The sequence below is a fragment of the Ranitomeya variabilis genome, chromosome 5 (assembly GCF_051348905.1).
Source record: "Ranitomeya variabilis isolate aRanVar5 chromosome 5, aRanVar5.hap1, whole genome shotgun sequence".
Classification (NCBI taxonomy): Eukaryota; Metazoa; Chordata; class Amphibia; order Anura; family Dendrobatidae; genus Ranitomeya; species Ranitomeya variabilis.
The window spans coordinates 269575352-269601034 of record NC_135236.1 but is presented as its reverse complement, the minus strand read 5'-3'; the positions used below and the strand labels follow the sequence as shown (position 1 = coordinate 269601034).

The window sequence follows — 25683 nt, the reverse complement described above, 5'->3', positions numbered from 1 at the left end:
CACCAAATCGGAGGCCGAGGGGCCCCGCCCACCAAATCGGAGGCCGAGGGTCCCCGCCCACCAAATCGGAGGATAAGGGGCCCCGCCCACCAAATCGGAGGCCGAGGGGCCACACCAACCAAATCAGAGGCCGAGGAGCCCCGCCCACCAAATCGAAGGCCGAGCGGCCCCGCCCACCAAAGCAGAGGCAGAGGGACCCCGCCCACCAAATCGGAGGCCGTGGGGCCCCGCCAACCAAAGCGGAGGCCGAGGGTCCCCGCCCACCAAATCGGAGGCAGAGGGACCCCGCCCACCAAATCGGAGGCCGAGGGGCCCCGCCCACCAAAGCGGAGGCCGAGGGTCCCCACCCACCAAATCGGAGGACGAGGGGCCCCACCAACCAAATTGGAGGCCGAGGAGCCCCACCCACCAAAAGTAAGTGCGGCCCCAAAAGTAAGTGCGCCCCCGGGTGCAAAAGTAAGTGCGCCCCCGGGTGCAAAAGTAAGTGTGCCCCCGGGTGCAAAAGTAAGTGCGCCCCCGGGTGCAAAAGTAAGTGCGCCCCCGGGTGCAAAAGTAAGTGCGCCCCCGGGTGCACAAGTAAGTGCGCCTCCGGGTGCAAAAGTAAGTGCGCCCCCGGGTGCAAAAGTAAGCGCGCCCCCGGCCCCGGGTGCAAAAGTAAGCGCGCCCCCCAGTCCCGTGTGTGAAAAGTGCTGCTGTAAAGCTGGTAGCGCTGTTCAAGCACCATGTATTTCCTTCAGGAAATGCCCATCTAATATATAATTGCCTAGAATACTACTTCCTGCAATTTGTGCCAACTTCCGTGGCTTTGTCCGGAGCTAATGTCCGGAGATAATGTCCGGAGCTAATGTCCGGAGATAATGTCCGGAGCTAATGTCCGGAGCTAATGTCCGGAGATTAGTGACGTCACCAGTGTCCTACACCCAGGCAGAGCACAGGGGCCCCAGGCAGCATATGGGGCCCCAGGCAGAGCACAGTGGTCCCAGGCAGAGCACAGGGGCCCCAGGCAGCCTATGGGGCCCCAGGCAGAGCACAGTGGCCCCAGGCAGAGCACAGGTGCCCCAGGCAGCATATGGGGCCCCAGGCAGAGCACAGGGGCCCCAGGCAGCATATGGGGCCCCAGGCAGAGCACAGTGGCCCCAGGCAGAGCACAGGGGCCCCAGGCAGAACATGGGGCCCCAGGCAGAGCACAGGGGCCCCAGGCAGAGCACAGGGGCCCCAGGCAGCATATGGGGCCCCAGGCAGAGCACAGGGGCCCCAGGCAGAGCACAGGGGCCCCAGGCAGCATATGGGGCCCCAGGCAGAGCACAGGGGCCCCAGGCAGCATATGGGGCCCCAGGCAGAGCACAGTGGCCCCAGGCAGAGCACAGGGGCCCCAGGCAGAACATGGGGCCCCAGGCAGAGCACAGGGGCCCCAGGCAGCATATGGGGCCCCAGGCAGAGCACAGGGCCCCCAGGCAGCATATGGGGCCCCAGGCAGAGCACAGTGGCCCCAGACAGCATATGGGGCCCCAGGCAGAGCACAGTGGCCCCAGGCAGAGCACAGGGGCCCCAGGCAGCATATGGGGCCCCAGGCAGAGCACAGTGGTCCCAGGCAGAGCACAGGGGCCCCAGGCAGCTTATGGGGCCCCAGGCAGAGCACAGTGGCCCCAGGCAGAACATGGGGCCCCAGGCAGAGCACAGTGGCCCCAGGCAGAACATGGGGCCCCAGGCAGAGCACAGGGGCCCCAGGCAGAGCACAGGGGCCCCAGGCAACATATGGGGCCCCAGGCAGAGCACAGGGGCCCCAGGCAGCATATGGGGCCCCAGGCAGAGCACAGTGGCCCCAGGCAGAGCACAGGGGCCCCAGGCAGCATATGGGGCCCCAGGCAGAGCACAGTGGTCCCAGGCAGAGCACAGGGGCCCCAGGCAGCCTATGGGGCCCCAGGCAGAGCACAGTGGCCCCAGGCAGAACATGGGGCCCCAGGCAGAGCACAGGGGCCCCAGGCAGAGCACAGGGGCCCCAGGCAGCATATGGGGCCCCAGGCAGAGCACAGTGGTCCCAGGTAGAGCACAGGGGCCCCAGGCAGCCTATGGGGCCCCAGGCAGAGCACAGGGGCCCCAGGCAGCATATGGGGCCCCAGGCAGAGCACAGGGGCCCCAGGCGGCATATGGGGCCCCAGGCAGAGCACAGTGGCCCCAGGCAGAGCACAGGGGCCCCAGGCAGAACATGGGGCCCCAGGCAGAGCACAGGGGCCCCAGGCAGCATATGGGGCCCCAGGCAGAGCACAGGGGCCCCAGGCAGCATATGGGGCCCCAGGCAGAGCACAGCGATATTTTGGACCACTGTGTGGTGTTTCAGACCCCCTGTGTGATGTCTGGGGCCCTGTTCTTAAATATATTAAAGATTAAAGTAACGTATATTAAAGTATATTATAGATCAAATTTGACACGTTTATAAGCACCATTGAGTGATATACTCAAGAATGACATAATTTTTCAACATTTTATGGTTTCAAACTGTAAACACTCACGAGTTTTTTTTACTTCAACCAGAAAACCTTAACGGTTCATAAAAAACTTGACTGTTCAGGATATGATAAAAGTCATAGTATTCTGAATCTTTAACTTATAAAGATACCTTTACATGGGGTGATTATTGGTTCCAGAGAGGCTTTCGGCCGATAATCGTACACATGGCTGGTGACAGGACAATACAATATAAACGTTCAAAGGTAAACACTGATAACATTAAAATCTAATATATAATTGCCTAGAATACTACTTCCGGCAATTTGTGCCAACTTCCGTGGCTTTGTCCGGAGATAATGTCCGGAGATAAGTGACGTCACCAGCGTCCTACACCCGCTCAGGGTGGACAAAGATATATGCCTTCGTGGTGCGCGGCACTTTTCTGATTGGTTGCCGCCTGCCGCGAGCGACCAATCAGAAATGTGCCGTACTGTCAAGAATTGTCAAGAGCTGGTGAGTGCAGCCATTTTTTGTTCTTTCTTACTATTATTTATTAATTGTATTATTCTTACATTTGAATAAATAAAGTATATATGGATTCTAGACTCCCGATTCTTTAGAATCGGGCTGCCATCTAGTATATATATATATATATATATATATATATATATATATACTGTATTTATATTTAATTCAGCGCTAGATAGCAGAAAAGCCGGTAATTCAATTGACGGCTTTTCCTATCTCCTTCACAAACACGACATGATATGAGACATGGTTTACATACAGTAAACCATCTCATATCCCTTCTTTTATTACATATTCCTCTTTACTAATGTAAGAAGTGTCTTGGTGTCAAATTTGGGGTCTCTAGCTATTAAATTAAAAGGCTAAATCGCGGAAAAAACTGGTGTGGGCTCCCGCGCAATTTTCTCCGCCAGAGTGGGAAAGCCAGTGACTGAGGGCAGATATTAATAGTCTAGGGAGGGACCATGGTTATTGCCCCCCCCGGCTTAAAACATCTGCCCTCAGCCACCCCAGAAAAGGCACATTTGTAAAGATGCGCCTATTCTGGCACTTAGCCTCTCTCTTCCCACTCCCGTGTAGCGGTGGGATATGGGGTAATGAAGGGTTAATGTCACCTTGCTATTGTAAGGTGACATTAAGCCAGGTTAATAATGGAGAGGCGTCAGTTATGACACCTATCCATTATTAATCCAATAGTACGAAATGGTTAATAAAACACACACACATTATTAAAAAGTATTTTAATGAAATAAAGACACATGTTGCTTTAATATTTTATTATACTCTTAATGCACCTGAAGACCTTTGTCACCTGAAATAAAGTTAAACAAAACAAACAACAATATTCCATACCGTCTGTCGTTCAGTCTTGTCCCACGCTGTAAATCCATCTGAAGGGGTTAAATCATTTTACACCCAGGAGCTCCGCTAATGCAGCTGTGCTCCTGTCTGTAAAACTTGGTGAATGAATGGAGTGCAGGGGAATGTACTGTAGTTACCTCGAGTCACAGTGATGCGCCCTCTGCTGGATGAACTCATATGAACTCGAGCCTCGGAAAATATTCTGAAAAGTTCTTAACAGCAACTACTTCTGTTTTGACGGCAGGATCCTCCACCAGCTCAGGGGCACCGCTATGGGGAGCCCCTGTGCGCCAAGCTACGCCAACCTGTTCCTCGGCAGGTGGGAGGACAGTGTCGTCTTCTCAGAGATCAACGAGGAGTTCACTGTCTATATTGACCTATGGGTTCGTTATATAGACGACGTCTTTGTTTTGTGGAAGGGTACTAGAGAGACTTTCCAGAGGTTCATGTCTTCTTTAAATCTTAATGACGTGGGCCTGAGGTTTACCTCAGAAATGGAGGAGAGAAGTTTACCATTCCTGGACATCACAATCTCAAAGTCGACTAGTGGTGACGGCCTCGAGACAACCATCTTTAGGAAACCCACCTCTACAAATTCCATGTTGAGGTGGGACAGCCACCACCCCTACCCACTTAAAAAAGGTATCCCTAAGGGTCAGTATCTGCGCTTGAGAAGAAACTGTTCTAATGATACTGATTTCAAGATTAAAGGATCTGAGGCGTAGATTTTTGGCGAGGGGGTACCCTGACCGGGTGCTGAGGGAGGCATACCATTTTGCTAGGGGGCAAGTCAGAAACAGCTTACTGACACCACGAGAAAGAGAGGGGGATGGATTAAGAACTATCAGAATGATTTGTGCCTTTGACAATGGGGCTCCTTCTGTCAGGGCTATACTTAAAAAACACTGGAGCATCCTTGCTATGGATGATGATCTCAGAGACGCTGTAGGAGAACAGCCACGGATTACATACAGAAAATGTAATAAAACGTTGGGTGACCGACTAGTACATAGTCATTTGAGTACACCTGTAAGGGATACCTGGTTACCAAAGAGGCCTAGAGGATGTTACAGATGTGGTACGTGTTGTGGATTCTGTTTTTGGGCTCCCTCTGGTGGTTACAACTGGTACTGGGTGACTTTGGTGGGTTGCGGTTTCTGGTTTCCACCTGTCCATCAGAGGCTGGGTGTTTCCTATTTAACCTGGCTTCCCTGTCATTCCCTTGCCGGCTATCAATGTTCTCAGATGTTCTCAGTTTGGTTCTGACTACCTGCTTCCAGATCTCTCAGGATAAGCTAAGTTATGCTTTTCAGTTGTTTGGTTTTTTGTCCAGCTTGCTAAATATTATTCTATGCTAGTTGGAAGCTCTAGTGGGCTGAGGTGCTCCCCATGTGCCATGAGTTGGCACATGGGTGCTTGTAATCTCAGGATGGTTTTTGATTAGGGTTTTTTGCTGACCGCTCAGACCCCTTTTGTATCCTTCTGCTTTCTAGTTATAGCGGGCCTCGTTTTGCTAACTCTATTTTCATATCTATGTGCGTGCCTTCCTCTCATTTTCACCGTCAATACATGTGGGGGGCAACTATACCTTTGGGGTTTATTTCTCTGGAGGCAAGTTAGGTCTTTATTTTCTCTGCAGTGCTAGTTAGCTCTTAGGCTGGCGCGTGGCGTCTAGAATCAACGTAGGCACGCTCCCTGGCTATTTCTAGTTGTGTTTGTCAGGAGTAGGGCAGCGGTCAGCCCAGGTTCCATCACCCTAGAGCTCGTCCGTTATTTTAGTTATTTTTGCTTGTCCAGTGCGATCCCCTAGCCATTGGGATCCATAACAATTTAATACGCCTGAGACTGTTATGGATCCCAATGGCTAGGGGATCGCACTGGACAAGCAAAAATAACTAAAATAACGGACGAGCTCTAGGGTGATGGAACCTGGGCTGACCGCTGCCCTACTCCTGACAAACACAACTAGAAATAGCCAGGGAGCGTGCCTACGTTGATTCTAGACGCCACGCGCCAGCCTAAGAGCTAACTAGCACTGCAGAGAAAATAAAGACCTAACTTGCCTCCAGAGAAATAAACCCCAAAGGTATAGTTGCCCCCCACATGTATTGACGGTGAAAATGAGAGGAAGGCACGCACATAGATATGAAAATAGAGTTAGCAAAACGAGGCCCGCTATAACTAGAAAGCAGAAGGATACAAAAGGGGTCTGAGCGGTCAGCAAAAAACCCTAATCAAAAACCATCCTGAGATTACAAGCACCCATGTGCCAACTCATGGCACATGGGGAGCACCTCAGCCCACTAGAGCTTCCAACTAGCATAGAATAATATTTAGCAAGCTGGACAAAAAACCAAACAACTGAAAAGCATAACTTAGCTTATCCTGAGAGATCTGGAAGCAGGTAGTCAGAACCAAACTGAGCACATCTGAGAACATTGATAGCCGGCAAGGGAATGACAGGGAAGCCAGGTTAAATAGGAAACACCCAGCCTCTGATGGACAGGTGGAAACCAGAAACCGCAACCCACCAAAGTCACCCAGTACCAGTTGTAACCACCAGAGGGAGCCCAAAAACAGAATCCACAACAGGTACGTGTGTTGCGTGTGAATCAATACAGGTGGGCAGGGAATTCTGCAACACTCACACACAACAGACATACACTATAAAAGAATTTATCAATTGTAAAACAAAAGGAGTTATCTACAGAGCTGAATATATATATGGTATCACCTATATCGGTAAGACGATCAGAGAATTCAGGAGACGGGTGGGAGAGCACCTGGGGGATATTAGAAATCAAAGAGATACCCCCATTGCCAGACATATCAACATCAGTCATGGTGGCAATGTTAAAGCCATAAGTTTCATGGGGATTGATAAGGTCCCTCCACCAGATAGGGGAGGAGATTTTGATAAGATCCTATTGCAGAGAGAAACAAGATGGATCTTTTTGTTGGACACCTGTCACCCCCGTGGACTTAATGACCAACTTAATTTTAGCTGTTTTCTCTAGGTTTACTCTGATGCTCCAAATAGGTGTTTCCTTTCCCCATACCCTCTTTTTCGTAGTATCCCCCTCTCTCCCTCCTTCCCCCCCCTCTTTCCATTTTAGGTTTCTAGCATTCAAGTTGGCCAATGTCTGTGATCCTGTCCTGCCATTGAGAATCAGCCAAATTAAACAAAACGTCATTGCTTTCATAATTTCGGTACAGGGTCAATATCCTGTCCCGTGGCTCTCCTCTTTACTGTATTTCTGGTTTCGGTGGTTTGGATACGCTAATACCACTGATTGATCTTCCAGAAATGAGGAATGCTTTTTTATTTATGGACAAAGAGACTCGATGAGTCTCATATGTATATGGCCCTTTTGTCTACCTGACTGCTGTGAATTGTAGTCAGGGTTATTCCATCTAATATCCGTTACCCCCTCCATATATCTCCTCCCCTCACTCTCCCCTCCTTTCTCTTCCCAATTCCTGCCTCCTCCCTTCCCTTCCTGTGCCTGCTAATTATGATCTTAAGCCCTGAGTACCATATATATGTGGCATGGACACTTCCAGCCACATGCATGTTATCCGGAGTTCCATTAGTGTATATGTGGCATGGACACTTCCAGCCACTGCTATACCATTTTGTGTATGTGACAATACTGTCTGAAAGTAAATATGATATAGGTAGGGTATGGTGTCTGTCGTCTTCTTTACTGTAGGGGTCAGATATATGCGGCACGAAGTGGGTTTGGTTAGCGCTTCATAATTGCAGCGCGTCGGACTGTATGGGCACTGAGGGCATCAGGTGAGCTCTGTTTGCGTTCCACTATTGGAGCGCACTATAGGAATAACGGCGAACCGGAAGTGACATATTCAAGATGGCGTTGGTACTTCCGGTTTCGCCTGCACGCTTTGTTCGTAACAATGCAGGAGACTGGGTGGTTTTGGCGTGCGTTCCAGTGGAGGAACGCAGCGTGGAGCCTGTCTGGCAATGATAGCGATGACATGTGAGCAGGGGCTGCTAGTAATGACATCACACGCCGGGAGGAGGGACCTTGTGTGTATAAGGTTTATATGGAGGTAGTGGGTGCCATACACAGATGACTCACATATTGTGACACATGGTCACATAGGATCGCTCACTCCTGGGACTACTTAGCCACTGCTAATACCCGACTCTTATGGACATTTGAGCTGATATCTGGGCCTATTGGCCATTGAAAACTCCCCTGATGACTCTCCGGGATTGGAGAGGAAACGCGTAGGGAGGCGTTTGAGATATTTTTCAAGTTGGGGGTGTCCATAGTGAGGCTTATTTGGGACCTGTCCTTGTGAGGACAGGAGTTACTGCTGGGGCACGACAGGGGTTTAGGGAAAAGGTCCCCATATCCCCTACCTCACTCTGCTACCGTGGACCCTCCCTGGACCATGCACAACCAATGTGGGGACCCTTTCTTCCATAATTGGTGAGATCAAACCAGTTTTTTTACTAGAGCACAGTTTTCGTCATGAGCACTTTTTTTTGTATTATATGTGTTTAGTTTGTCCATTTTAAATTTATTAGTAAAGGTTATGTTTTAACAATTGGGTCAAACTCTTCTGGCTGCTGTATACTACTTACCCTAAGAGTTGTGCAACAGTTTGGTTATTCTGGGCTGTGGCTGATTATATAATAAAATATTAAAACAACATGTGTCTTTATTTCATTAAAATACTTTTTAATAATGTGTGTGTGTTTTATTAACCATTTCGTACTATTGGATTAATAATGGATAGGTGTCATAATTGACGCCATTAGGCCAGGTTAATAATGGAGAGGTGTCAATTATGACACCTCTCCATTATTAACCTGGCCTAATGTCACCTTACAATAGCAAGGTGACATTAACCCTTCATTACCCCATATCCCACAGCTACAGGGGAGTGGGCAGAGAGAGGCTAAGTGCCAGAATAGGCGCATCTTACAGATGTGCCTTTTCTGGGGTGGCTGGGGGCAGATGTTTTTAGCCGGGGGGGTCCTATAACCATGGTCCCTCTCTCGGCTATTAATATCTGCCCTCAGTCACTGGCTTTCCCACTCTGGCGGAGAAAATTGAAAATTGCGCGGGAGCCCACGCCAATTTTTTCCGGAATTTAACCCTTTAATTTAATAGCTAGAGACCCCAAATTTTACGCAGAGACACTTCTTACATTAGTAAAGAGGAATATGTAATAAAAGAAGGGATATGAGATGGTTTACTGTATGTAATCCATATCTCATATCCTGTCGGGATACCGGCTTTTCTGCTATCTAGCACTGAATTAAATATAAATATATATATATGTCTCACTGATATATATATATATATATATATATATATATATATATATATATATATATATACCTATTCTATGTGTACACATTTATTCTACCTATTCTATTCTGTCAGTGTGATTTTACTGTACACTGAATTGCCGGCTTTTCTAGAGAACACCGTTGCGTATTTCTCGCAAGTCACACTGCTGGTCCATGTGTAATCCGTAATTTTCTCGCCCCCATAGACTTTCATTGGCGTATTTTTTGCGCAATACGCTGACAAACGCAGCATGCTGTGATTTTCTGCGGCCGTACAAGACCGTATAATATGGATCCGTAAAATACGGCAGATAGGAGCTGGGCCATAGAGAATCATTGTACCGTATGCAATCCGTATTTTCTGCGCCTCTCATACGTCCGTAAAACACGCCAGTGTGACGCCGGCCTCAAAGTGCTGAAAATATTTTTGTGGCAACGCAAATATTTTCCTGCCCTTTTACCAAATGTTACCGATTTTTAACGATTTTATAACATTTTGCTAGAGTTTCCGATCACAAATCTGAATGTGCCATATTCGTGCCGAATGTATGTTTGGCGATCGTTTTCCGATCAAATTCACTCATTTCTATTCACGATCGACCAGCATGACATGGATCCTACAAAATTTAAATTTTAGGATCTATTCAGTTTTTGTTTTGGGGCCTTTTCTCATTTTGTCCAACATTGTAGACAAAATCTGTAACAGAAGCTCCTAATAAAGCCTCTAATACAGATGTGAACAGAGCATAAGCAAATAGATTAAAAAGTTGTTTTTAAATTTGCACAAAAAATAGTAAAAAATGACTATTAATAATGTGACTACAATTTTATTTGTATTACAGTTTATAAGAAATATGACTTCCGATAAAGATAGATACTCCCTTGTCAAGGGTGTCAGAAGCCTGGATTTCTCTGGCGACAAGGTGCCATGCAAACTACTCCTGAATGGTGACACCTCATTCCCAGTATTAGTGACTCCTAAAAGGCATGTACTCGTCGCTGCCTCTAAATATGGAAAAGGACGAGTAGTAGTTATGAGCCATGAAGCATATTTGAATCTTCCTCCCTTTATGGATTTCCTGAAGAACACAATATTCTGGCTGAAACCATCTTCAGAAGCAGTAATTGGTGTTGACAAGAAGTTCAACCATTTAGAGACGACCCTCTCTCAGTCTGGATACAAAGTTGAAAAAATTTCTGGTCTGAAGAAAGGTTTGGGAGTGCTCTGTATATCTGGATATGATGATAGTCAGGCTGTGGAGATTGTATCCTTTGTAAAAGAAGGTGGAGGCCTTCTTATTGGAGCGCAAGCCTGGCATTGGTCTTCTACCCACACACAAGATAATGTTCTGCTCCATTTCCCAGGAAATAAGATAACTTCTGTTGCTGGAGTGTATTTCACTGCTGAATATGGAGAAAAAGGTGTTTTTGATGTGAGTGACCACATGCCAAGGACGCCATGGTGGAATTAGTGAGTATTCAAATACATAAGATATCTAATAATGTAGAAATGCAATTGTAGTTTTATCATGAAGTTACTGTAAAAGAAATTTCCAGGTTACTTTTTTGTTTCAGAGAGATGCTTTAACAAAAATACACCTGCTTATATTTCAAATCCTTATTGTTTCCTCCACTATATACTCATGGCTTATATTTATATTACTACTGTGATGATGTGACTTACCAACATGAGACCACTGCTGTAAATCACTGGGTCCATACTTCCGATACACGAATATAGCAAACAACAACAAATGTAAAAAAACTATAAAACATACTTTATATGAAAAAATTACATATAGGCTCTAAATAGTATCACATAGAAAAGAGGGTGACAAATAGCAGGAAAGGACATGTGACAAGTAGATTGTAAATGAATATCTTATATCTAACTATTGACACAAAGCTGGCATATAACAGTACCAATTTAATACAGTTTCAATGATCTCTTACACTGTAAAATATAGTCTTTATCACCGTGTCTTGTCAGTAATGGATATCACTGTAAAAATAAGATTTTTACAGGACATTGAGAAAAATAATAAGATAATATGACATGGAATAACAATTCTAATTAACAAATCCATCATGTCTTCTCTTGGAATGGTGCCCAGTTCGATGCGCGACATTCTATAGCCTCATTTCTCTGGAAATATGCTTTGCTTTAACGGGCCAAACCACATGTTAATGTCCATATTTACTTTGGCGATACCCCTCCTTGATACTATATACAGAACCCATATGTATGCGTCTACTGGGCAATATACTACGTGGCTGGGCAATATGCTACGTGGATATGCATATTCTAGAATACCCGATGCTTTAGAATCGGGCCTCCATCTAGTGTGTGTGTATACATATATATATATATATATATATATATATATATATATAAAAGAAAAAAAAGAAAAAAATTGGAACAGCATCAAATATTACCTTACAAAACATGCAAAGCTCTCCCAACCAGCAATCCAATGGTAGATTCAAAAAAAGGAAAGCAGCACAAAAAAGGTTTGAAAAAAAATAAGTGGACTTTAATGGCTGAATGGCGTGGCTTGAGAAAGGATATTACATCCGAAACGTTGCCATGCCATTCAGGCATTAAAGTCCACTTATTTTTTTCAAACCTTTTTTGTGCTGCTTTCCTTTTTTTGAATATATATATATATATATATATATATATATATATAATGTGACACGCCCATCAGGGCCGTGGGGTACTCGGAAGCGGGTCGGACAGTTCTTTGGGGAAGTCACGGGACCGTGACCTGACTCCGTGGCTCTGGCTGTGTTGTAAAATGGGGAATATATATATGGGATTTAACGTGACGCCACCTGTGGTGTTCGGCAACAGATGGCCGACACTGCTAAAGGAGACCGCTGGGGCAGATGGTGACGCAGCTGGGATGGTTCTGCTCCCCACAGGTGGAGCTGGGCCCCAGGGCTACCGGTTCCGTTTGTCAGGCTTCGTGTACCTTGTGGTACAGGACTCAGGGCGCAAGAGATCACTGGAGGACACAAGGGCTGTAGTTTTCTTTTCCTTTACTTGATGGTTAATAGTACAGACCAGGGCACTGGTAACAGATCATAATGGAGAGCCGGGCAGCCTGGAACCAATTTTGGATACACCTGGCCAGGTAGGTATGTAGGCCTTCCTTCTGCGCTGTCCTCCCTTTTTCCTTGCTGCCTCACAGCTCACCCTCCTGCTGCTAACTGTCTCTCTCTGTTTTTAAAAACAATCCGTTGCTTGAAGCCAGGCAGCTCGAGCCTATCACAGGTGCTGTTCCTTTGTGTCAGCTCCAGGCTCTGGTATGCTGCTGTGCCGCCGGGTATTACATATGGTCAGGAGACCTGCAGTCCCCTGCCCTCTGGATTTAGCTGCCGGGACTTAAGTACCCACGCAACCACAGACTCCGGTATCTGATTCCTAGCGCTCAGCTGTGGGGAAAGTTTATGTCACAGGGAAACTAGGTAGACTAAGGCTGGTTACCCGGGCCCCTGCAATATCCCTCAGGCTAGGGAAACCCTGTCTGTCCCATTCCCATAAGTTACACTAAAGGTGTGCATGTCTGGGCTGCCAGGCCTGACCCTGACTCCTGTTTCAGCCCTAAGCTGAAACCACCACCCACCACCCAGTGAAGAGACCACACACCAATCCCCACAGAAAGCACAGAAAGGGAAAACTGAAAAACGCACCACGCTGCAGACACACAGGAATACACTATAATGTGCACAGGGCAAAACAAATACAAATAGGAAGGAGGAATATGACAAAGGATTATACACCACCAGATACGATATTCCTACAACGAGACCACCACTCCAGACCGGAATCACCAGGCATAAAGCTCAAGCTATAATCGGTGACGCCCAAAGTCCAGCGCGACTATTTAAAGGCCGTGGGCGTGACCCAGCCTCCAACCTGATTACCAGCTAGATTAACCCCGAGCAAGCTGGATAAAATCTAGCCGACGCCACTGAGCGTGTAGTGGACGTAAGTGGAATTACTGCTGTCTGTCAGACGCCCTAGTGTGAACAGCGTCCGTCATGACAGTTTAATCACTGCTCCACTCCCCAGGTTCTGCTTGATTTCTCTCCTACTGACACTTGGTAAGGGGACCCCTCCTTGCTTCCAGGCATGACATTACTCCCTGTGAGGGAGGCATTGCCACTGCGGAAACCAAACTCCTGGGGTGCCACATTCCCCCCTAGAGAAATTCAGTACTCCCGGACTGAGGAAACAAATAATAAACAAATTAACAAGTGAACAATCAGAACTATTTACAAGATTTCAAAAATAAAAATTACAAAAAACAAAACTCAAAAATAGTCATGGTGATCTTTAATCCATGCGTCATTGTCCATTGTTCATTCCTGAGCCAGGTTGGTAACTATATACAAGTATTGTCCTGGTCACAACGAGTCCAGTGACCCAATCGTCCATTAAATCAAGTAAAATAGGATAGCTCAAGAGTTCTTACAGAATCTCTGTAGGCTCATATGCTTGACGGTTACGTACTTACATTACATATTTACATATCTTATTTGCACAATCTACTAACATGCAGAACATTATGGGGATTTGACCTAGGGAACTATGGGTAGACCTTCGTAGCACTGGTACTGCCGTAGTGCGCTCTCTATTGGCTGTGCTACAGGTGACTCTACGCAGCACGGATATACCTGATGTTCTACGACCACAGAAGCTCACGGTGGGCATGACAGATTCGCCGCTGGCAGGGGGTGGATTCTCTTGCTCCGCTGCTGGTGTGGCATCTGCTGGTTGAGCCCGCTGGTCTTCAGGCTGGTCTTGAGTCACATCTTTTCTGGCACTACTAGCTGGGCGAAGGTCAAAATGTGCACGACTATGGCCTGATTCACCCTTGTCCAGTTTTAGGGAACTTGCCGAGTACTGTGCCGATCTTTTCCTCCACCTCTTCCACTGGCTGAGGAATGTCTTGGTCTTCATTCCTTTCATTTAGTTGGTCAGGGCATGGTTTTAGATGATCCCTTCACACTGCCGCTAAGGTTTCTCCTCCATCTTTACTGATGAGGCACACCTTGGTGTTGTCAAAGTCTGAAGGTAAAACGGTGTATGGCTCAGCCTCCCAGTGGTCGTCTAGTTTGTGAACTCTTATCTTCCTTTTGAGTATCTGTTCTCCAGGTGACAAGGGAACTGCAGGGATTTGCTGATTATAATTTCTTTCCTGCCTCTGTCTTGCCTGGGACAAACTTTTCTCTACACATTCTTGCACCTTGTGATGTTGTTGCTGCCACTCTGTATCCCAGTCTGCATCTGGTGATGTCATCTCAGGTGTTAAAACTCCCATGTCCAAGTTCATGGGTAACTTGCCAGGTCTTGCCCTCATCAGGTAGGCGGGTGTACAGTTGGTGGAGTTCACCTGGATGTAGTTATATAAGTCTACCAAATCCGGTAACGTCTCTCGCCACAGGCTATGCTCTTCCAGGGGCAGAGTCTACAGGTCTATTACTACCTGGTTCATTTTCTTGCATAACCCGTTGGTCTCGGGATGATACGGCGTGGTTATTATTTTCTTACAGCCGTACAGGTTACAGAACTCCTAGAAAAAGTCTGCTTCAAAGGCTGGGTCATGGTCTGTAAGCACTCGTTCAGGGTAACCGTGCGGGTGGCAAAAGTGTTAATGAAATGCTTTGGCTGCCATCTGATCCTTCACTTGCACTACTACCATGAACCGGGAGTAGTGGTCTACTATGTTGAGGACGTAGACATAGCCTGACTGGCTTGGGACCAGCTTTATGTGGTCCAATAATAATAAGATTCTTTATTTTTATATAGCGCTAACATATTCCGCAGCGCTTTACACATTATCATTGCTGTCCCCATTGGGGCTCATAATCTAAATTGCCTATCAGTATGACTTTGGAATGTGGGAGGAAACCGGAGAACCCGGAGGAAACCCACGCAAACACAGAGAGAGCATACTCTTTGCAGATGTTGTCCTTGGTGGGATTCGAACCCCGGACTCCAGCGCTGCAAGGCTACGGTGCTAACCACTGCGCCACTGTACTGCCCTGGTCCAAGGTTACCAGCTCAAGCGGTTGTTTGGTGACTATGGGCTGTAGGGGAGTCTTCTGGCTATCACGGTCTTTCCATCTCAGGTTGCATTCTCGACACTATTTCTCGATTTCTTTCCTCATATAAACCCAGTAGAATCGCTCACGTAGCAGGACTTCCAACTTCTTCCACCTGAAGTGTCCTGTTCCATCGTGGTACACTTCTAAGACCATTGGCTCATCCCGCTTCGGTTCTACCACCTGTCAGACCAGTTTGTGGGTTCGTGAGACATTTCTCTGACACAGCTTTCCCTCATAGATGAACAGCTTGCCCTTCTCCTTCCACAACTGTTGGGTCTCTTGTGGAGCATCTGGACCAGATTGCGAATCAGCTTGTGTCAGCAATTGCTTTACTAGGCGGACTGCTGGATCACTGTCCTGTGTTTCTGCACATCCATGGTGGGGCAATGGGTTAATCGTTGCCTCTTGCACGGCATAGCGCTTGTCCCTCATGCAGTGGGAGCACTGGGCCACACCGGGGTGGTGGAAGGCTGGTAACTTAATTTCTTTGAGTTCCTCCGGGTTTTCTCCCCCATCGGGCAAGTTGGGCATCCTGGACAGCTCATCAGCATTAGCGTTTTTATGCCCCGCCCGGTATTTGATGGTAAACTTGTAATTGGACAGCCGAGCCATCCATCTCTTCTCCAACGCACCTAGCTTCGCTGTTTCAAGGTGGGTCAGCGGATTATTATCTGTATAAATGGTAAACTTCGATGAAGCCAGGTAGTGCTTGAAGCGCCTTGTTACCGCCCAGACTATGGCGAGAAACTCCAGTTTAAAGGAACTATAGTTGTCGGGGGTTCCTTTCCGTGGGACAAAGCTTCCTGGTGGCGTAGGTAATCACTCTCTCTGCCTTGCTGTACCTGGGACAGCACTGTTCCCAATCCCACGTTGCTGGCATCTGTATAGAGTATAAAGGGTTGGCCATAGTCGGGGTAGGCCAGAACTTCGTCTACCGTAAGAGCCATCTTCAACTGAGTGAAGGATTCTTCTTCTCTTTTACTCCACTCGAACGGAGGACTCAGGTTCTTGGCCTTCTTGGACTGGCCTATTAGCAGATCCTGCATAGGTGCCACTATCTTGTGAAGCCCTTTATGAATCTCCTGTAGAAACCTACCAGCCCGAAGAACTGGCACACTTCCTTGATAGTGGAGGGTCTTGGCCAGTGATTGATCACAGTGACTTTTTCAGGGTCTGGTGCCACACTTTCGGAGCTTACCACGTGACCTAGGTACTGTACCTTGGGCTTCAACAGGTGGCACTTGGACGGCTTTACTTTCAGGCCAAAACCAGATAAGGCCTCAAACATCTCAGCCAGGTGGTCTTCGTACGTCTTTGAGTAGACAATGACATCGTCCAGATACAAAAAAAAATGGTTTCAAATTTTCTATGTCCTAGGCAGCATTCAATTAACCGCTGGAATGTTCCTGGTGCATTGCAGAGACCGAATGGCATGCAGTTGAACTCGCAAAGGCCCATTGGTGTCATAAACGCTGTCTTCTCTTTGTCTGCTTCTGCCATGGGAACCTGCCAATACCCACTGGTGAAATCTAAAGTGGAGAAATAGTTAGCTGACGTCAGTGCAGCTAATGATTCCTCAATCCGTGGTAACAGGTAGGCATCTTTATGTGTAATGTGGTTAATCTGCCTGTAGTCAACACACATCCTCATTGTACCATCTTTCTTTTTAATGAGGACTAACTGAGCTGCCCACGGGCTACAACTATCTCTGATTACCCCAGCCTCCTTCATCTCCTGTAACATACCCTTGGCACATTGATAGTGAACTGGGGGTACAGGCCGATACCTCTCTTTAATGGGCGGATGATCTTTGGTAGGGATATGGTGTTGGACCCCTTTTACCTGCCCAACGTCTAGAGGGTGTTTGCTAAAGACCCGCTCATATTCTCGAACCACCCGGTAAGCCCCATGCTTTTGGTGCGAAGGGGTGGAGTCAGTACCTATGTGTAGCTTCTGACACCAATCCTCCAGCTGCCCCTCAGAGCCATTGTCCTCCGCCTGGAAGCAAGGGTTCCACTGCCTTTATTGCATTATTACTGACAGTGTACAGCTTAGCATGGGTGGCATACCGGGGTAAATGGACCTCTTTCTCCCCACAGTTCAGGATGTGTATCAGTACCCTCCCCTTGCAGACATCGACTACCCCTCTGGCTGTCAGGATGGTGGGTCTACTATCAGAGTACACGGATTCTACCATGGCCTGGTAATCTTGACCCCTGAGGCCTATTGCTGCCCGACACCAAATCAACATTTCACTCCTAGGGGGTAATGCAATGGGGAATGGATCACTCACTCTGACACTGCCGACTTCTCCACCAGACAGCTCTACCTGTTGTCTCAGCATCAGGGCTCTGATTTCCTTTTACAGGACACGCTGCTGACTGGAACTGGTGGTCTTGGCTACCTGTTGCAACAAAACAATAATGCCTCAAAGACAATTCTCTATTACATTGGGGCTTAGAGTAATCATAGGATGGCATTCTTGTCTGTCAATATCAACTATAATCAAACCTTGCGACTGCAATTTTACTCGGCCAACCTTGAAGGTTACCAAGGTCAGGAGAAGAAGAAGAGTAGCGAAATGTGCGTAGGGGCGGCAGGCTGGGGTCCATGTTTCTCTTCCTTTAAGTAAGTTACATCTCGGCACATGTTTTATATTGCACTTTTTAGTAGGACCGCACTACTCTGCACTTATTAACCAAAAACACAACTAGAATCAGCATGATAGAGGCGAACCGCCTTCTAAGTTTAGATTAATGAAAACAAATAGGTACTAATATGCTGATTAAGGAAAGGGACTAGATGACCGGACTGGTCACTAAGACAAATATAGCAAAGGATGGGTCACAAGGGCCCAGAAGAAACGACCTTCAAGTCCATATGAAACAGTATATAAATAACCTTTATTAATCATAAACAGGTGAGGTATAGTGCCACATGGTGTACACAGACACCGCACAGACGTGTAAGCGTACCAGGGGCGCACGGAGCCGGGGACGAGAAACACCCGCAACCGTCAATTTATCATCAAAGGACTCACACTCCCTATGTATGGGAGAGATTCATATAGATAGCAAAAAATATGCTTTCAACAATAGGGACATAAGGTGCTCAATGTTAAATCTAGTATAGAATCATAGTCCAACGTATAGTATAACAAAACGGCATAGTCCCAAAATTTAGAGGAAAGTAAAAGGTGCTAGTTACCTCTTAGTAGAGTGCAGGGTGTAAGGCTCCCAGGGTCCGTGCGCCCACCCCGATGCGCGTTTCAGTCACACACCTTCTTCAGGGGGCAGTTTCGGTCACACACCTGAAGAAGGTGTGTTTCATATGGACTTGAAGGTCATTTCTTCTGGGCCCTTGTGACCCATCCTTTACTACTCTGCACTTGCAGATTATATCCTGTCTGCTGTAATTAGCATTCAGGGAGATTGCTTTCACATACCTTTCAATACATGCGCTGTTTTCCTTACTAAATAATTCCCTCTTTCAAATAGCTGGACATAATTGTTTTTTTACTATACACAGCATGTTTTTGCATAAACTATTTTTATAACTATATTAAACCTTTGTGCCTTTTGCTATTTATGTACAGCAATGCTCTACCAAATAATATTTTACTATATTTATAATTATTGATTGTGTAGATTGTTGTCTATATTATTCCTGGTTCTATTTTTTCCCCTTTTTTGACCTGCTTGGTATGTGGTACTCTATTCTTATGTAAATGAATTTTTGTCTGATATATAATAAAATATTGTAATTTTGAAAGTACTCCTTACCTCTTTGGTTAAATACATAATAGAGGCTACAGTGTGTCATTGCAATTGGAGTTTAATTACCTTTACAATTTTGAGATTTCGTGGTGTCTAATTATATTTCTTTGCAACTGTCTCACTTGACTGACCGGCAGGTCACACGATGCTCCATACTGTATAATGGCCACACAGTGCTCCATACTGTATAATGGCAACACATGATGCTCTGTACTGTATAATGGCCACACATGATGCTCCATACTGTATAATGGCCACACATGATGCTCTATACTGTATAATGGCCACACATGATGCTCCATACTGTATAATGGCCACACATGATGCTCTATACTGTATAATGGCCACACAGTGCTCCATACTGTATAATGGCCACACATGATGCTCAATACTGTATGATGGCCACACAGTGCTCCATACAGTAAAATGGGTCCACATGATGCTGGGTACAGTATAACGGCCCCACTCATATAGTGCTGTTATCTGAGTACTATATGGCCACTTCCCTCCCTCCCCACCCCCACTCCACCAAACTGCCTCCCTCATGGTCTCGTCTTAGTTGATATTCTTCTCATTCCTCTGCAGTCCTTACATGGAGATACAGACCCCGCAGGTCCCACCATGTGAGACGTATACACACTGCAGAGCTGAGATACACGACGGATACAGTGCAGAGCTTAGATACATGATGTATATACTGTACACAGCACTGCGCAGAGATACACGAGGGATACAGCGCACAGCTGAGATACAGGACTATACAGTACAGAGCTGAGATACATGAAGTATACACCGTACACAACACAGTGCTGAGATACACAATTAATACACCGTACACAGCGCAGCGCTGAGTTACACGACGGATACAGTGCAGAGCTGAGATACACGATGTATACACTGTACACAGTGCTGTGCTGAGATACACGATGTATACACCGTACACAATGCAGCGCTGAGATACACAACGTATACACTGTGCACAACTCAGTGCTGAGTTAGGCCTCTTTCACACTTCCGTCTTTGAGCTCCTGTCGAAATCCGTTGATTTTTGAAAAAACAGGATCCAGCAAATGTTTCTACTGGATCTGTTTTTTTCATAGACTTGTATTAGCTACGGATTGTGACGGATGGCCTTCCGTTTCATCCATCGTGCGCTGGATCCGTCGGAACATTGCTGTCCGTCGGGCGGATACAATGCACAGAGAAATGTTTTTTCTGTACGTCAAAAAATCGGATACAGCACAGAGCTGAGATACACGATGTATACACCGTACACAATGTACACAGAACAGTGCTGAGATACATGATGTATACACTGTACACAACGCAGAGCTGAGATACACGATGTATACAGAGAGCTGCAATCCAGAGCACAGACACGTCACTGTGAATTACAGCCTGTACGCTCACATCCAGGATGGAGGACTGCGGGTCTTTGCGCTCTAGAAATGGGGCGCCACCGTGTTAGAAATACAAGACACTTACTGATATTCTTCACCAATCTCCACCCGGCAGCTCAACCAAAGGCTTGTGCCGACACAGGAGGCAGCGTCCTACCATCAGGAGACCAGAGCAATGTGGGGCTGGCTGACCGCGCATTTCAGTACCCAAGCCAGGCCCCTTCTCTGTGCATGCACGGGCCGTGATGGTGATGGGAGACAGATTCCCACTCACTTCAGTGGCAGCCAGCCCCTTTACCTGTAATAGGTGGTGGTGGAGAAAGGGCCACTGTCCGCAGTCGGCCAGCCCCCTTCACACACAGCATCTAGGTCACACCAGCAGAGAAAATGTCTTCTGTGAAGGGCACAAGGTGGGTGGCAGAGCCACTGGGACCAGTCATCAAGAAAGAACGGCACAGTTTGACGTTGGTGCAACATTGCGCCATTTTGCACAGAGAGCAGCCGTCTGGGTGGAGGCAGAACTTGGGCATTTCAGGAGGTTTTCTCCTCCATTCACATCTAAAGCTGCTTGGAACATGGGCGGGGTGGGGCGAGGGGGGGAAGCTGCCCCCCTAAAAGCAGGGGCACGCCGCGCACCTATCATGATGAGGACTGGCCACCTGTTTTTCCTGCCGCCAGCCCTTTAAATGTTCGGGCACGGCGGCTTTACAGGTGCATGCATCAGTGAGTCAGTGGTCCATGTGCCCTGCACAGAGGGGTTAAGAACACCTGATGTTGATCAGGACGTTCTTTATGGGCAGAGAGAGAGTGCTCTGCTCTCCCCGTCTCTCGCCCCTGGCTGCAGCAAGCTGCTGAACGTATCAGGATCAGGTCTCAGGCATCCGGAGGAGCTCCCAGTATCCGTGCGCTCCGGAGGCAATCGCTACAGGTGCTGAGCTGGGGCCTGGGGCTGATGTATATACAGGGGCTGGGAGCTGGCTGTGGCTGGGCTGATGTATATACAGGGGTTTGGGGCTGGCTTGGCTGATGTATATACAGGTCACGTGCTGGGGCTGGCTGTGGCTGGGCTGATGTATATACAGGGGCTGGCTGTGGCTGGGCTGATGTATATACAGGGGCTGGCTGGTTTGATGTATATACAGGTGCTGGGGGCTTGGGCTGATGTATATACAGGGGCTGGCTTTGGCTGGGCTGATGTATATACAGGTGGTGCTAGGCTCAATGGGCTGGGGCTGGTAATATATACAGGTGGTGCTAAGCTCAGTGGGCTGGGGATGATATATACAGGTGGTGCTGGGTTCAGTTGGCTGGGGCCGGTGATGGCGTATATACAGGTATAGGGCTCATTATACTGTATGGCGTATTATATGGGGCACATTCTGTAACGAATGGAAACGGAGGCACAGAAGTTGAAGTTCACATCAGTTTTTATTAGGATTAGACGTGGAACCTCGGGACCACTGTCCAGGAGGCTCCGAATGGGGCGTGACTACGTGAGCCCCAGACACTTGTGGTAAGTCAGAATGGAATGCCTGGGGGACACGGGTGCTACCTCCAGTTAGACCCCGAACTCATAGCAGCTGTCCCAGCGGGACAAACAGGGTTAGCGGGAGACGTGGAGCTAACCAGGTGATACTGGGTGGAACGGTAGCAGCAGGTTCCAGTGGTACTGGCGGTGTCCGGAGATGAGGATGGCAGATTGGCGGAACGAGATGGATCTGGCGTAGACAGAGCAAACGTCGTCCAAGATTGCCGGGTAACCAGTAGCTGATGATCTGTGGAGACAGACAGTATAAGCAGAGTACTGGCAGAGAACTTCAGAAACAGAAGCACATGCTGACAGGAACCGGAAGAAGCAACAGTGGATACTTGTTGCTCCGGCGCCATCCCTATGGTGGAGGAGCTAGAAATAGCAATGAACATCACGCCATTGGCCAGAAGCATCTTTTTAAAAAATGTGCGCTGTCTCTTTAAGAGACCGGGAGTGAGCACCCGCGTGACCTAAGCACTCTGCCTGAGAACCTGCTGGCAGCGCGCCAGGAAGCAGGAGAGGAGGGAGAGGCAGAGGCTGCATCCTGACAGCGTGGAGCCAGCACATAGCAGGAGTCCTGACGGGGACCCCGCAAAGGTACAGAAACCGAACCGGGTGTAACAGTATCCCCCTCTTTACGCCCCCTCTTTTTCAAGCCTGCGTAGAATCTTTTTAGAAGAAGAGGAGCCCGTATATTCTCCTTAGGCAAACATGACCTCTCCTCAGGACCAAAGCCCCTCCAATCCACCAGATAATAGGTGGCCAAGATATTCTCTACCTCAAAAACATCCTCCTCACTGACAGGATTTGGAGTAGAACCCGAATCTTTAAAGAAGGAACTCAAAACTACTGGTTTGAGAAGGGAGACATGAAAAGAGTTAGACACACGTAAAGAAGGAGGCAATTTCAATTTGTACGAAACTGCGTTAATTTGTTTTAAGACTACAAATGGACCAATGAAGCGAGGCCCCAGTTTGTATGAGGGCATCCTCAGACGATATACTTGGAGGAAAGCCACACCTTATCTCCAGGCTGAAAGATTGGAGCTTCCAGACGTCTTTTGTCCGCATGCCTCTTCATACCTTGTGAGGCCTTCTCCAAGGTGACTTTTGTGTCACTCCATATCTTCGAGAATTCTCCAGTAAAGGTGTCAGCTGCAGGAACCCATGAAGGCCCGGAGATGGGAAGAGGAATCCCAGGTTGGAGTCCAAACACAATCTGAAAAGGAGATTTTTCTGGAAGATTCACTTACTTGATTATTGTACGAGAATTCTGCCCAAGGCAGCAACTTGATCCAGTCATCATTATGCACATTGATGAAATGTTGCAAGAATCCAGTCAGGATTTGATTGGTCCTCTCTATTTGCCCATTGGATTGAGGATGGTATGCAGAAGAGAAATCCAGCTCCACTTGCACAGATTTACAAACCGCTCTCCAGATCTTGGAGGTGAACTGGGCACCCCTGTCAGACACAATGTGGAGAGGAAATCCATGAAGACAGAAGATGTGCTGAATAAAATGATCCGCGAGCTCAGAAGCAGATGGAAGACCAGGTAGTGGAACAAAATGAGCCATCTTTGAGAAACGATCCACCACTACCCAGATAACAGAACAACCAGAAGAAACAGGAAGATCAGTAATGAAGTCCATCGCGATGTGCTGCCAGGGAACAGAAGGAACAGAAAGGGGTAATAACTGCCCGGAGGGGAGATGTTTAGCAGTCTTGTGGCGGGCACATGAAGGACAGGTAGCAACACATTACAGGACATCTTTGCAACGAGAAATCAATTGCAAAGTTTTCTTCTGACCGGCATGACCGGCCAATTTTGAAGAGTAAACCCAGCGGAGAACTCTAATCTTATCAGAACTAGAAACAAGAGTCTTACCCGGAGGAAGACGAGCAAGATTAACTGCAGCAACGGACACAAACCTGGACGGTTCAATGATGTGTTGCGGTTCTTCCTCAGAGTCGGGAGGCAGGAACGCTCTAGAGAGTGCATCAGCTTTAACGTTCTTATTAGTTGGACGAAAATGAAGAACAAAATTAAATCGAGCAAAAAATAAGTCCCAACGGGCCTGGCGAGGATTCAATCTTTGAGTGGATTGGAGATAAGCGAGGTTTTTATGATCAGTAAAGATGACAACCTGATGAACAGCTCCCTCAAGGAGATGCCACCACTCCTGCAGGGCTAACTTGATTGCCAACAATTCACGATCTCCTACAGAATAATTCCTTTCAGAAGTGGAAAAAACCTTGGAGAAAAAACCACAAGTAACCATCCGACCAGTAGATGACTTCTGGGAGAGAACCGTGCCAGCACCTAAAGAAGAAGCGTCTACCTCAAGAAAAAACTGTTGACAGAATGCGGACGATAGAGAACAGGTGTGGAAGAAAAGGCCTGTTTTAGAGAAACGAAAGTCTCCTCTGCCTCAGGAGTCCATTCCTTGGCGTTCGCGCCTTTCCGGGTCAAGGCCAAGATGGGTGCCACTCGGGTGGAAAAGTGTGGAATAAACAAACGGTAATAGTTGGCAAACCCCAGTAAGTGTTGTATGGCTTTCAAGCCGGATGGACGAGGCCATTTTAGGATAGCAGATGCCTTTTCCAGATCCATCTTTAAACCTGTGGACGAGAGTATGTATCCAAGAAAGGGCAGAGAGGCTTGTTCAAAGAGACACTTTTCAAATTTAGCATAAAGTCTGTTCTCCCTGAGTCTTTGTAAGACCAGACGTACTTGTCTCCGATGAGAGGCTAAATCTGCAGAGAAGATCAAAATGTCGTCCAGGTAAACGACCACACACGAATAGAGCAGATCTCTGTCTGAAAATATCAGATTCCTGAAAAACTGCAGGTGCATTGCTTAGGCCGAATGGCATTACCAGGAATTTGTAGTGTCCATCCCGGGTGTTAAATGCGGTTTTCCACTCGTCTCCTTCACAAATGCGTATCAGGTTGTAGGCCCCCCTGAGGTCCAGTTTGGTGAAGATTGTAGAACCCCTAAGACAGTCAAACAACTCAGAAATTAGTGTCAATGGATACCTGTTCTTTACCGTAATCTGATTCAGCCCCCTGTAATTGATACAGGGCCGTAGGGAACCATCTTTTTTCTTCACGAAGAAGATTCCTGCTCCGGCTGGCGAGGATGACTTCCGAATAAATCCCCTGGCCAGGTTCTGCTGAATGTATTCATATATGGAGAGAGTCTCTGCTTGAGAAAGAGGATAAATTCGCCCTCGAGGAGGAGATGTTCCGGGAAGCAGATCGATGGGGCAATCATACGACCTGTGCGGAGGTAATTTCTCCGCTTCATTTTTCTCAAAGACATCAGCGAAGGACCAGTAAGAAGATGGTAGACCCGGCAGGGCAGTGACCTGGACTGGAGGAAGGACAGGACGGACGGGAATGATACACCGATCCAAGCAGGAGTCTCCCCAGCGCAGAACCTCTCCCGTCTTCCAATTTAAGACTGGTTCATGTATCCGAAACCATGGTAGACCTAGAAGCAAGGGGTGAGACGAATCTGGCAACACATAAAAGCAGATTCTTTCAGAATGCATTAAACCTACCCGGAGTTCCAAAGGCTCAGTCTGGAACCGAACGGACTCGGACAGAGGTTTGCCATCCACGGATTTCACCTGCAACGGTTCCGGAAGGTGCTGGACTGGTATCTGATAACGATCCATTAGTGCCTGCT

General features: G+C 47.4%; 1 protein-coding gene across 3 annotated transcripts in view; it reads left to right on the top strand.

Moving 5' to 3' along the window:
- LOC143775760 (TRPM8 channel-associated factor homolog) overlaps window positions 1-25683 on the top strand; it is a 164099-nt gene that overhangs the window by 32275 nt on the left and 106141 nt on the right. For 2 of the 3 annotated variants that reach the window (XM_077264282.1, XM_077264281.1), the window contains one exon: window positions 10009-10637. The exons of the other annotated variant lie outside the window; for it this stretch is intronic. In XM_077264282.1, coding sequence (XP_077120397.1) covers window positions 10021-10637 — 617 coding nt within the window. In that variant the 5' untranslated portion in view covers window positions 10009-10020. The remainder of the gene's footprint in view (window positions 1-10008; window positions 10638-25683) is intronic. 3 annotated transcript variants of the gene reach the window in all.